This window comes from Sinocyclocheilus anshuiensis, unplaced genomic scaffold (genome assembly GCF_001515605.1).
Source record: "Sinocyclocheilus anshuiensis isolate Anshui unplaced genomic scaffold, SAMN03320099.WGS_v1.1 scaffold437, whole genome shotgun sequence".
Taxonomy (NCBI): Eukaryota; Metazoa; Chordata; class Actinopteri; order Cypriniformes; family Cyprinidae; genus Sinocyclocheilus; species Sinocyclocheilus anshuiensis.
Genome location: NW_015539902.1, coordinates 1,886,045 through 1,899,740, shown reverse-complemented (window position 1 = coordinate 1,899,740; position 13,696 = coordinate 1,886,045). Strand labels below are relative to the sequence as shown.

Genomic DNA, 13,696 nt, shown 5'->3' with positions numbered 1-13,696 from the left:
GTTTCAGAAAGGCGGGGCATAGAGGAGAAACAATAATGTACAGTATGTGGAAAATAATGTGTTTTTTTAACCTTAAACCGCATAAACACATTTCATTACACCAAATACACAAATACTGTTCTTTTTAGCAGCATCATATGACCCCTTTAACTAATTCATTTTGCATTGTTCGAAGAGCACAATACTGTACCATTTATCATGAGAATACATTACTGCTTACCTGGGACAATGAAATTAAGGAATATTGTAATGATAAACAAAACATTTCTTAAAACAGAATTTAGAAATAATATGGGCTTGTAAATACTTCACATCAATACGTCACCAGGGTACAACCTTAGTTAAAAAATACAGTCACTGTAACACTAGCTTCATTCAAATGAGGATAAAACACCTAAATACAGAGATTTAAATAATGTAGACAATAACATACCTATATTTGGTTTGAGAATGCAGATAAATACTTTAGCTTGAAGTGCTCGGTAAAACAAAACCAGACCTGCTGTTTTTAGATTAGCGTGAGGTGGCTTGTCATTCACATCTGTTTGTTGTAAGCGAAGCTCTAAAGGTGCTAGTTAAAGCTGTCTGCTGCGGTAAAGACTGGACAACAAGAAGCAGCGTTACGACTTTTTTTACAGGCATGGCTTCATAGCTACGGTGGAGTCTGTCTCTGTCACTTTCTCTGTCCATTTTTTCTCATCTCTCATATATGCCCCAAAACTCACAACATTTGCCATTTCAAAAGTGGCAGTTTTGAACAGCTGCATAAACTGATATGAAATAATCTGACTTAAATGCCCTATAAGGGGTAAAACACTCTAAACGAATCCCAATGATCCACGGTCTATTAAACCAACAGAACATGGCAGTTTGTTGTAGTTTAGGGGCTAGAAACAATAAAAACGTTCCATTTGCTCTTTTCCTCTCTCTTGAATCCCTCCTTCTCCTCGCCAAAGTTCATTTTCTGTGACCACCTGCCCTGACGTTGAACTACATCCCAGTTCCCTCGTGCCTGACTCCATGTAGCCACGTTCACATTTTGGTCTCTGGGCCCTCAGGATCCAGAGACTGGAAGGAGTTGCGGATGCGGGCGGCCTCGCTAGCACAGAGATGGCCGAAAGCTTTGTTGTACCACTCTGGAGACTTTCCTCTGGAACAGCAAGCAAATATACAGCATTTAGTGAAGCATTAAGGGTTATCCCTTACGAAACAAAAATATATGGTAATATACTGCAAAACATAATGTGATATATTTAGGGGTGTAACGGTACACAAATATGATGGTTCGGTACGTACCTCGGTTTTAACGTCACGGTTCGGTATGATTTCGGTACAGCAGGGGGAAAAACTTTTTTTTTTTTAAATGGTTTACTGAACAAGTTGCTCTTTCTTTAAATACATTCAGTTATAGTTTAAATGTTCTTAGTGATAAAAATCTACCTCAGCTTATGCTTAAAACTATAGGGAGCCCTTTTACATTATAAGGTTACAATTAGGCCTAACAACTTAACCCAAACTTAAATTTAATTACTATTTATTTTTAAATAGATGATCAACACTCAACTTTAAAAAATAAAAAAATAAATAATTGTATGCAAACATGTAAACTGCACATAATGCAGTTTTTAAATTAATTTATAAATAATAACATTTCTAAGCTATTTGTTAAAATATATTCAATTACACAATGGCTGTCATAGCATGTTTCATAACATAATAATGATTAATTTAAACATACTGTACATTAAATAATTAAGACTAACAAGTTTAGTAAAATATAATGAGTATATGGTGTAATATTTTGCAATATAGTAATATACTTCAAAATATAATGTGATATATTACATAATACATTTCCATATATTGGAAACTAGTGCTTATATTTTTCAATATACAGCAATATATGCATTGACAATATATAGCTATATATTGATACATACAAATAGATTTAGCAATGAAGACAAAAAATAAATATTCATTGTTTGATCCTTTTGAGTATATATTGCACATAGATGTTCCCATATAAATGTGAATGTATGTACAGACATATATACACACATTCACAGAATGAGTTACAGCAGATTTCTAGTTCCCAGCATGCTTTGCTTCTGACTGTTAAAGGAGAGTTAATTGTTAAAATTAAGTGTTATTTCATGTGTTTTTGCTCAATAGTAATATGGGGGATATCTGTTAGTGTTTAATGTTGTATTATTTTGAAATGTAAAAGGGTTTCTGGTATGTGTACGTTTGTAGGGTTATCATTGTTCAGAAGAGTAGAGCCTGTGGTCAGGATGACGATTGGACAAACACCTTTAAATGATATGTTACTTTATTTAAAAAGTAATGTTAGTGCACTTTTCAGCACAGTGACAGTCAGTTCCCTAAGTGTTTAGTATGAGTAGGTGTGCTTATGCCATTGTAAACTAGCTATATTTTAAAATATGAAACATGTATATCAAAATTAATTGTTAAATATAAGAAATATATATTTCCATGTATGTGTGTATATACTGCATGAGTAAATATATGTTGAATATATTTTTACATATGCAGTACCATATTTTATCTATATATTATAAAGTGTATTACTGAATATAAAATGACATATATTGTTATATATAAGTAATTATATAGTCACATATTTTTCAATATATGAAAAGCGGCAATTCCTTATGTATTATTCAATATATTGTAATATATTTACACAATATACACAATATGTCTTTTAATATATTGATCATTCATATATTAGGAAATAGATTTTCTTTGCGTAAGGGATGTACTGCATGCTTTGAGGAAGCACTTGACCAAAAGGATTTTTTAATTAACCAAAGGAATAATTATGTTTTAATAAAACATCAAAGAATCTAAAGACTGTTATAACCATATCCGGCATACTAAAGAACTGTAAACAATATTTTTACACATGCAGTACCATATCTTATCACATGTACATCTATATATTATAAAGTGTATTACTGAATATAAAATGACATATATTGTTATATATAAGTAATTATATAGTCACATATTTTTCAATATATGAAAAGCGGCAATTCCTTATGTATTATTCAATATATTGTAATATATTTACACAATATACACAATATGTCTTTTAATATATTGATCATTCATATATTAGGAAATAGATTTTCTTTGCGTAAGGGATGTACTGCATGCTTTGAGGAAGCACTTGACCAAAAGGATTTTTTAATTAACCAAAGGAATAATTATGTTTTAATAAAACATCAAAGAATCTAAAGACTGTTATAACCATATCCGGCATACTAAAGAACTGTAAACAATAATAATAAATATTATATACAATTATATACTGTGGATTCAGAAAGTATTCAGAACTCTTTTTTTAACATTTAGTTATGTTGTAGCCTTTAAAATACTTTAAAATATAAAGTATAAAGCCACTGTGCAGGTTTCTCTTTGTGAGGTTTGGTTAGCAGTGACTGAAACGCAGCTTTACACACAGCTGCCAGTCTGCATGGAGAGGATCTTGAGACTCCAGTAGCTTCAAACACCTGTCTGCTGCTAAGCAGTGGCTTTTATACAGCTGCCATTACAATACAATTCATTTGTTTGACAGAAACTTTCCTTAATAAATCTTTATCTGACCAAGACCTTCTGTGCTCTAAGTCACTCACAAATCTTTTGACCGTTCAATAATTTCTATTTGCTTTTCACAAAATATTGTTTGTTTTGGTGCCTTTTGCAAGACATTGCATTGTTTCATACTTTTCATCTTCAGAAAGATCTTTCTTCCTCACCATATTGCATGAGAACTCTGACTTGCTTAATAATGTGGAACAACCTCTTTAAGTAGGGTTTCCATTTACCTAAGAAGACCTGGCAAACTATTGAACAAACCTGTCTGAGATTGATACCAGTTATCTAAAAAGATGTGAAAATCGAAACAAACAAAAATCTGACTGTTTATTGTACCGAAATCCTATTGATATGTCACTTGCATAATAATTTGGAACACAGTGTATGTGCAGTTTCACATTATTAGTGCAAATTGTCACATGACCAGAGGAGTTTATTTCCTGTTTGCACCATGAGAAGATGAAGGCTGCATCAAAGCTCCAAAACAAAAGGCTAGTAAAGTATGTTAACAAAGATATGACAAAGATTTCTGGTACACATTGTCTTTAAGGTGTCTAGTATTAATATATGAATTCACAATTATTCAGTTTTGTTGAGTGTGGACATAGAATGAGTAAACATGTTGATGGTCACAATTGTTACCGGTGGCATAATAACTATTTTTGTTTTTTATCATAGTATACTTATTCAGTGTTGTATAAGTTTTTTTTTTTTATGTATTGTAATAACCATAGAATGTGATGAAACAGTTTAAAATGGGTTAATAACTGGGCTTAGATATATAAGAGTTTTAATGACTGCAGAAATCATTTAATTTCAGTATACACATTATCCCAATGGTCACAATTGTGACCAACCATAAAACACACTTTTCCATAAACATTTGTTTGTTTGATTATTTCAAGGGGTTACTAACAACACATCATTTTGATGTTTTCATGTCTGAGAAAAAATTGGGATTAAATGGGTTCTACATACCATATCCCATAATGACAAAGCAAAAAAGGCTTTGTAAAAATATCTATCTATCTATCTATCTATCTAAATACTGTAAAATCTATATACTTCAAAATAACTATTTTTATTTTAATATAAAGTTAAAAGTAATTTATTACTATGATAGTATAGCTGAATTTTCGGCAGCCATTACTCCAGTCTTTAGTGTCACATGATCCTTCAGAAATCATACTAATATGCTAATATACACATATTTTTGTGGAAACTGATCCATTTTTGTTCAATTTCAAAAGAATTAATGTGAAAGAAAGAACAATTTAATGTATTCTTGCTGAGTAAAACTATTATTTCTTAAACATAAAATGAATCTTACTGATCCCAAACATTTGAACAGTAGTGTATACTGAAAGAGTTGCCTTTAATGCACTTACTTCAGATCAGCTCTGCATATATGTGTGAGTCTGGACTTCCCAGAGCCACACGGTTCTAGCAGATACTGGGATTCCAGAATTATTCCTCTCACTCCGGCCAGCTGCGGGCTTTGCTCATGATCGATTGACACCGACACCAGCACACACACACCTTTTGGCATATCTGTCCTCCACGTCCTAAACAGAAAAAAATCACCACCGATATAAATCACAGCAAACACTCATAGTGCATCTGCCATCCTCTACACAGACACAAAAGATGTAAGTGTCAGTCTGCCAAGTACATATTTGATTAATTATCAAATAACATGCAATATTCCAGCCGAATGTTTTCCTTCGATCAAATTACTGTTTGCACCTCACAGCTGTGTATTTGTCAAGTGATGTTAAACTGTAGTCTTACAGTGATATTTTGGGCATGACCTGGGTGGTCTAATTTGCTTAGCTGAAAGCATTTTATCTTGAACTAACACAGAGAAGTGTGCTCAGAGCGCTTGGTGAGTGTCTTTCAGTAATACTCCATGAATGCCCAGCTGTTCAGCAGGGGTATGCGGGACCTTTTTACGACCTTGGTGTTCAGAGAATCACAAGAACTGAATGACGCACAAAAAGCCCTTGATACAGATGCTCAAATGAAGCACATGTTTTTCTTACAGCCATAATGGTGTAATCAGTTAATTTGGATATTTGCTAATGGCATCAAACATGGGCTACCCAGGGCACACGGATCAAACAGTAAACAGTATACACAATCAGATCACGTTGTTGTACTCGCCTGAGCACCACAAAGTCTCTGTTGGGGTGAGGGGCCATGCTGTTCAGCTCATACTGGTACACCTCCGTCTGCTTGTCCAGAGTTTCCAGAACCTTCCACTGTAGCAGGTTACTGTCCCACAGGTGGCGCTCTCGTATTATCCGGTTTAGCACCACAGATGGAGGAGCCTCCACCTCTACAGACACACGCCAGCGTCTCAACGGGGTCCCGTCTCCCACCTGTGAGAGACAGCAGACTTTCCTCAGACTTTTATATATTTATAGGCTTTTGGTCTTTTATTGGAAAGGACAGTCAAAGCGGACAGGAAATTGGGGGAGGGAAATGACACAAGCCGGATTCGAACTTAGGTTGTCAATAAATGTGACCATGCACTTCCCAAACCATGTCTCCATTGATATTTTAAATAATCGCATTATTTGTCCAAACTCATTTGCTTATACTTTCTCTGCTTATACTCTCTACATTCACTGAATGTAAAATCAAGATGTTAAAAAATGATTTCATAAATAAATTAAAAAGAAAAGAAAAAAAGAATAAAATAGAATAAATCAATATAAATAATACATATAAAAATAATTCTAAATAACTAATACTGGGTATTATTCTAAAGTAAATATTTAAACCATATATTCCATATAACATGAATGAATAACTTTATCATTACCTTTTTGAATGATATCTCTGTATTGTCAATGTTTGATCTGGTCACCCAGCCCTTGGTCTTGTCTTTGGTCTCTTTCATCAGATTCTGTATCAAGCTCTCCAGATAAGAGCAACACGTGGTTTCCTCTTCTTCTTCGTCTTCCTCATCCTGTTGTGGCTGTTTTTTACAGAGCTCGTCTAAAGAGGGCGCCAGCAGCTCAGCTTCCATGTATGAGTTCCTGGACTGAGAGACCATCTCCTGAGGAATCTGCAAAAAACACATGAAAAACATTTCAACAAAAGTCTCCTCTTGTCCTCTAACACTGACATTTTTAAAAGTAATGATCCAGCAGAATATTTACTCTACTGTTCAAATGTTTGGGGTCAGTGAGATTTTTTTTTTTTTTTTTGAAAGTCTCTCATGCTCATCAAGGCTGCATTCATTTGATGAAAAATAGAGTAAAACAGTAATACTGTGAAATATTTAAACTGTTTCCTATTCTAATATGTTTTAAAATATAATTTATTCCTGTGATGCAAAGCTGAATTTTCAGCATCATTACTCCAGTCTTCAGTGTCACATGATCCTTCAGAAATAATTCTAATAAGCTGATTTGGTAACATTTATTACTATTGATTATATAGTATATACAGTATAGTGTTATACATAATAATAATAATAATCAGCTGAAACTTTTGTACTTGTTTTGCACATAATCTTATGTAAACAACCACAATTTCTCAATGCACACACATCTCATGTCTTGTACCTCGAATAGGTGATTGCACTCAGCAATCATGTGTGCAAGCCCCTGAGTGGCCGCAAGGTTCTCATTCAGGTCCTTTTGTTCTGGCCGCCCAGTGGCATACTTCCTCTGAATAGACCTGAATGCAATAAAAGACATCATATGCATGAGCTTCCATGTGATCCATAATATTTTACAAAGTTTTGTAGCTGCAAACGTATAAAAAAAAACTAATAACCCTGTTGAAAAAAAACAGCATATGCTGGTTAGGTATGTTTTGAAGCATGGCTGCTGGTCTGAGCTGGTTTAAGCTGGTCCTTAGCTGGTCATGAGCTGGTTTAAGCTGGTCATGTGCTGGTCGGTCGCAAGCTGGTCCTGAGCAGGAGCTAGTTGCATATGACCAGCAGCCATGCTTCAAAACATACCTAACCAGCATATGCTGGATTTTTCAACAGGGAAACCAATGAAAACGGTCTATCACAGCACGTTCTACACATTTATATGAAGATCCAAAACATCTAATAAGTTTCACTATGCCCCCACCCCCTTCAGGCCAGTCTGGGTAAGTTTAAGCTAAACTACCCGTCTCTTTCAAACTACCCCTCACATTTTCCACACCTCCTCCTGTCTCTGGCCCTCAGGCCAGGTGTCTGCTCAGTGTCGAGTAATGCTCCCTAATCAACACAATGATGGGGGAGTTGTCTGTGTGTTAAGTTATTAAAACACTTCACGCCTTCGCACGACACCTCAAGGCCTTGGAGACCTAATGACAAAGCACACATATCATCCTATAGCTCCTAACTCGTTTCAGCCTTTCCAAGTAGAGCACATATGTTTGGAATGTGCAAAAACGGAACTCCATTACCTAGGTGACAAATTATCATTCTTCATGATGTTGAGGTGGAAGAGAGAAGGAGCGAGGCACACCGCCAGGTTCATTGGGGTCATCTGGTTCTCCTCAACAGAGGAAGTGACATCATTTAGGAAGCACAGCAGCGTCTGCAGGACCTCACGGTTTTCATCGGCCATTAACATGATAGCTGCCTGCACAGCCTGTAAGCGCTGTTCTTTAGGGACATCTGGGTAGACAGAGGGTGTGTTAGCTATTTGAATGTACTGTAAGAAGTATCTGTGCAGAAAAGCTCATAACAGACAGGAAATGCTCATACACTGGTATATGTGGAGGAAGGTCTCGCCCATTTTGCTCGTGAGGAGAGGCTCAGGCAAGTCTCTGAAGAACTGTTTGACCATGTCTGCCACATCATACGCTGACTGATCCTCATAGTTCACATTTTCTGGGGAAGCTTCACACATTTGCCGCAGAGCCTGAATACGAGACTTTACTCCGGATTTACGGAAAAGTCCCACCTGAAACACAAGGAGAAATGCAAATAAGATTTGTATCTTTTTCACATAAAATTGCGATTCTAGGGTTTTTAGGTTGGTAACGTGGATGCATAAAAGGGCAAAAATGCTTCCCATGAAGATTTATCTTGTGTTCAAGTTGGTCACGCATACTGAAATATTTGAAAGTGACCTCTGTGTGAGTGCCTTTCATGCATCACAACACTATCGACAATAGACCTTTTTTTTTTTTGTACATGAAATTTTGTTAACGTGACCACAGCTTTACTGAACCAAGTCTGAACCTACGGCTCAGGTCCCTCTTTCTATTTAAGTTTATGGGGTTTTTCAGTCATTTTTTACATCTGCTAGACCAAAATTACGTGTCTGATCACTTAGAAAAGAAACAGCACTTCTCTACTCTACAAGCCACACAATTTGAGGTTTCATTCATAACCGCAACCCAAACATCTGTTTAAAATGTAACCCTAAAAGTGAGCAATAGTAATAAGGATTCAAGTACCATTAAAACAAAATGAAGCAAATACATTTGATATTGAATTACTAAGACATCAACATACAGGGAAGAAAAACAGAAAAACAAACACTATTAGGGTTTGTGTGGCTTATCTGTCTTTAGAAATGTAGCAGTGGCTGGACATCAAGTTTTTTAAATGAGTTTGGAATAACTCTGACTCTGACCTAACTTAGAACGAACCTTATAATCAGTCTTGCAAATGTGAATGAAACTTTGTACCTGGTCCAAACACTGGCTCCTTAAAAAGCGCAGGGCGAGCTGTAAGCTTATGGGCAAAGGGTGTCCGTACCGCTGGACATGGACAATCAGAGGAACACTGAATACCATCTTATCCTTGTAGTCTGGTCCCTTCATTCTCTTCATAAATTTTGGCACTGACCTAAGAACATATACACACAGTATTAAGAAGAAGATATCGGTTTATGGCCATAAAGCAACTGTACTGTATGTAGGATCTGCTATAAGAATCTTGATTATATATAATGCAAGAAGGAGTGTGAATGGAAGAGTGCACAGTTTGAAGACAGAACTGTGATGTAGATGGCAGGATGAGATTGTTCCACAAGCTCTGGAGTTTTAACACAAGACTCACTTAACTGAATATGTATGTACATACCATTCAAAAGTCTGGGGGCAGTAATATTTTAATACTTTTATTCAACAAGGATGCATTAAATTGATCAAAAGTGACAAGAAAGACATTTATAATGTTAGAAAATATTTCTATAGCAAATAAATGCTGTTCTTTCAAACTTTCTATTCATCAAATAATCCTAACAAATGTATCACGGCTTGTACAACTGTTTTCAACATTGATATAATAAATGTTATCAGCATATTAGGTAACTCACCAAGTCCACCCATGCTTGTTGGACATGGAGTATTTCTCCATGATAGCAGTGAGACGCAATAAAGAGAACTTCTGCAGCAAGCTAAGCTGGCCCACCGATTGGCTGGATATCTGTAGCGAAATTCCTGATTGGCTGAGGAGGTTTGACATCCTGAAGCTGGGCCATCTAAGGCTAGAAATACAACAACACATGAATATTCATGATAATCTAAATATGAAAAGATAATTTAATGCTCTCTAAAGTATAAATACAAATTCAAGTTAGCAGAAAGACATATATGTGATTATTTTAGTCTCACTAATGAGCGCCTCTCAGCATATCCATCCTGAAGTCTCACCGTGGTCGTGTCAGAGAAGCCCCCACCCCCGAGTCCCTCCTCTCTCTGATGCTGGAGGTGTCCGTTTCATTTAACGAAACCCCGTCCTTGTTGCCGTCGTTCGGTGTGGTCAACCCCTCAATTACAGAAGTCCCCTCAAAGTCCAATGTGATCTGACTGGAAGACTGGCCGTCAATAATCTTCTGCTCCCGCCCCCTGCCACCATCCCCCTCCCCTTCACTCTCCGGCAAGACGTTTCTGGACCAGTGGTCCACGATCTGCTGCAGGCCATTCACATGCTGCAGAATGTCATCCAAATGTGGGAATATATCCTCCTTCTCAAGGTCCAATAAGTCCCCCGTGCTTGCGTACAGGTGTGAGCCCGGTACATTATCGTACACACTGATCCTGCTGCCTCGCGGGCAGCAGCGCGTCACGGACCGGAGTTCCCTTCCTCCAACTTTCCTGCACTTGAAGGGCTGCGGCTCTGAATCCAGGAGCTTCCAGTTTCCATGTTCCTTACTGGCTGGCGTCAGACTCTCGATTGACAGCGCTTTAGGGAAGGTACCAGGTTTGTGATCTTTTGGAATGTGCACCAATAGCTCGTCATAGGAGCGAAACTCATTTTTGCGGCTCTGCTCGACCGGTCTCCTCCTTTGGGGAGCACCAGCGAGAACATCGATGTCCTCTAGGTAGACACCTGCACGTTTACCAGGAGGATACAACTTTGAGACATGTCCCTTCATGTTTGGTGTGCTTTCGGCACTACCGCTGGCTTCCGATTGGCTGCTAGCCTCACTGCTGGCCAGCGAATTTAGGCAGTTGTTAGCAGGTGGCATATTTTCAGCATTTAAAGGCCCAGCGTTTAAAATCTGAACACATCGTAGAGTCTTTAGCACCTCTGGCTCGCTTTGCAGAACTGGGCCGCTGATAACCAAAGAGCGCCGCTCCGAACGACCCATCGATGGCCCCCATGTCCGACCCAGCGTTTCCATTCTCCTCAGGAAGTCTTTGGCGCGTGTGCGTCCACGTCGCCTGCTCTTGGCAGGAAGTGAACCGTAATGAGGCAGCTCTCTGGGCAACTGCAGTGGGGTGAGCGAGGCAGAGTCAGGCATGGCGGCCAAGGAGTCCTCGCTGTGCAGGGAGCAGATCTCTGGCTCACTGAGGTCTGTCAGAATGCTCTCGCTGCTCACGGTGGTCCGCAGACCCTCACCCACCTCAGAGGGGCTCCGCTCCTCTGCTCTACCCAGGAGGTAATCGATGTCTTGCAGACGTGACCAGCGCCAACTGTTCCACTCAAACGTCCATCTATTACTGATGGCCAACAGGTCCTCCTCATCAGAGTCCTCACTCTGCATGCACCAAAAATGCACAGGATTCCAATTAGTTTGACATGATTTGGGGTTTGTTTCAGCTCCTAAATTAAAGGCATATAGAATATAGTCCTTATTTTGCAGTATAATTAAAACTGACTTATAATTCTCACACAGTGGACGATAAAATGGGCGAATGATCTTTTGACTAGGGCTAGTATGCAACCACACAGCAACACTGTGGCAAACTTTTTTCCCAGTTAATAAAAAAAATCTAATTTAAACTAATATACAAACTTTCTGTATTATATATATTAATGAAAATCAGCATTTTTTGTGTGTGTGATTAATGTGATGATGGAAACCATGGGATATTAAGGCATTTTTTGTACAGATGTTAACAGTATGTTTTATAGTTAGTAAAGCCCAGGCATGTGAGCTCACACAGCCAGCACAGGAAAGAGCTGTAAAGGGCTCTGACACCATCTTAATATTGTATATACCTTCACAACCCATTTCCTATTTAAAATAACACAGACCTCATACTTTATATTGAGTAACAGTGACGATGTCAAAAGAGGCTCATGGCATTTGAAAAATGTCAGAAGATTATTTCAAAAACATCCCCTAAGTCATACTAGCTGGTTTGGGGAATTCTCAAATATCATCCAAACAAGAGAACTTGAACATAACAGGTATCAAATCACCATCTGGTTGTGTTAAAGCCAGCAACACCCAAACACCCCTTTCACATGCCTGAGACGTCAGTAAAAGCATCAGAAATGACCAACTGAATGAGATCCACAGTTTACAATCATAATTAAGACTGAAATACGACCCCTGAGTAAACAGTCAATAGTCTTGACTGAAGATTAAACTGACGCTTCTATGCTGAAAGCCAACATCAATTCCAATGACTGCTCTTTTTATATAAGCTGCTTTGTTATGAGCAGTTCATATGCCAAATAATCCATTTAAAAAACCCAGCCAGACAGATTTACTATAAAGACAGATTTTTATACTTTAAAATACTTTAAAAAATAAATGCACTATAAATCGGAGCCATTGTAATAACAGTAAAAACATTATAATTGTATAGATTATTCATTAGATAAGATATTTAATTTCATTTTGCATTTAAAATAAATACGTGAATCTTGTGAAAATATTTTTCAGAATTTAAAAATGTATTTCGCATAAAGACACCATTAGAATTTTTGCATTGTGACATCATTTTCATGATGATGAAAGACATTTTCTCCAAAATTCTCATTACTGAAATGTGGAAAAAATGAGTGTTTTCAAAATACAGTGTAATACAAGTAATGACATCTTTTTCTGATTAAAATCTTCACAACTTAAAATCATCATATACATTACTTTTAAAAAGCTTGGGGTCAGTAAAACTAGAAACTGCAAGAAATAACAATAACTAACTAATTAATTAATACTTTACTATTATTCAGCAAGTGAAAGTAAAGACATTTCTAATGTTACAAAAGGTTTCTATTTCGAAAAATGCTGTTCTTTTGAATTTTCTATTCATCACAAAATCCTGAAACAGATATTTATATATACTGTACACACACACACACACACAAACACACACACACAATGTATTTCTTGACAGTTTTCAAAAGATTCGCTCAAATCCCATTCAGGATTGAATGTTTTGAAGAAAAAACAAAAGGACAGCCACTTACTTTCTTCTTGGGGAGGCTCACGTCCAGTTTCATGGAGGCACACTTGTTCAGAGTGTTGAGTCGACTGGAAGAGAGAAGACACGGTCACTGGTGCATCCGTCACTCTCATCTCCACCACAAAGAAACCATACAGCCACACAGAGAGAGAGAGAGAGAGAGAGAGAGAGAGAGAGAGAGAGAGAGAGAGAGAGAGAGAGAGAGAGAGAGAGAGAGAGAGAGAGAGAGAGAGAGAGAGAGAGAGAGAGAGAGAGAGAGAGAGAGAGAGAGAGAGAGAGAGAGAGAGAGAGAGAGAGAGAGAGAGAGAGAGAGAGAGAGAGAGAGAGAGAGAGAGAGAGAGAGAGAGAGAGAGACAATCCACTGTAGATCCTACACTCGTCTAACCTCTGTTTGCTCTCTACGTGCAGGTATAGATTTCAAGAAACTCTCACTATCTGTGTCCTGATTGGCTGATGGAAAGAG

At 37.4% G+C, this 13,696-nt stretch overlaps 1 protein-coding gene across 3 annotated transcripts in view; it reads right to left on the bottom strand.

Annotated features, from left to right (window-relative positions):
• Positions 1–154: 154 nt before the first annotated feature.
• The window catches only part of stard13a (StAR related lipid transfer domain containing 13a), a 36,391-nt gene continuing 22,849 nt past the window's right edge, over positions 155–13,696 (bottom strand). For all 3 annotated transcript variants that reach the window (XM_016483042.1, XM_016483043.1, XM_016483044.1), the window contains exons 4-14: positions 13,238–13,301; positions 10,243–11,573; positions 9,906–10,076; positions 9,274–9,433; positions 8,342–8,540; positions 8,038–8,251; positions 7,197–7,311; positions 6,449–6,694; positions 5,785–6,002; positions 5,010–5,186; positions 155–1,150 (exon numbers count right to left, since the gene is read on the bottom strand). In XM_016483042.1, the coding sequence (XP_016338528.1) occupies positions 1,033–1,150; positions 5,010–5,186; positions 5,785–6,002; positions 6,449–6,694; positions 7,197–7,311; positions 8,038–8,251; positions 8,342–8,540; positions 9,274–9,433; positions 9,906–10,076; positions 10,243–11,573; positions 13,238–13,301 (3,013 nt within the window). In that variant the 3' untranslated portion in view covers positions 155–1,032. The remainder of the gene's footprint in view (positions 1,151–5,009; positions 5,187–5,784; positions 6,003–6,448; positions 6,695–7,196; positions 7,312–8,037; positions 8,252–8,341; positions 8,541–9,273; positions 9,434–9,905; positions 10,077–10,242; positions 11,574–13,237; positions 13,302–13,696) is intronic.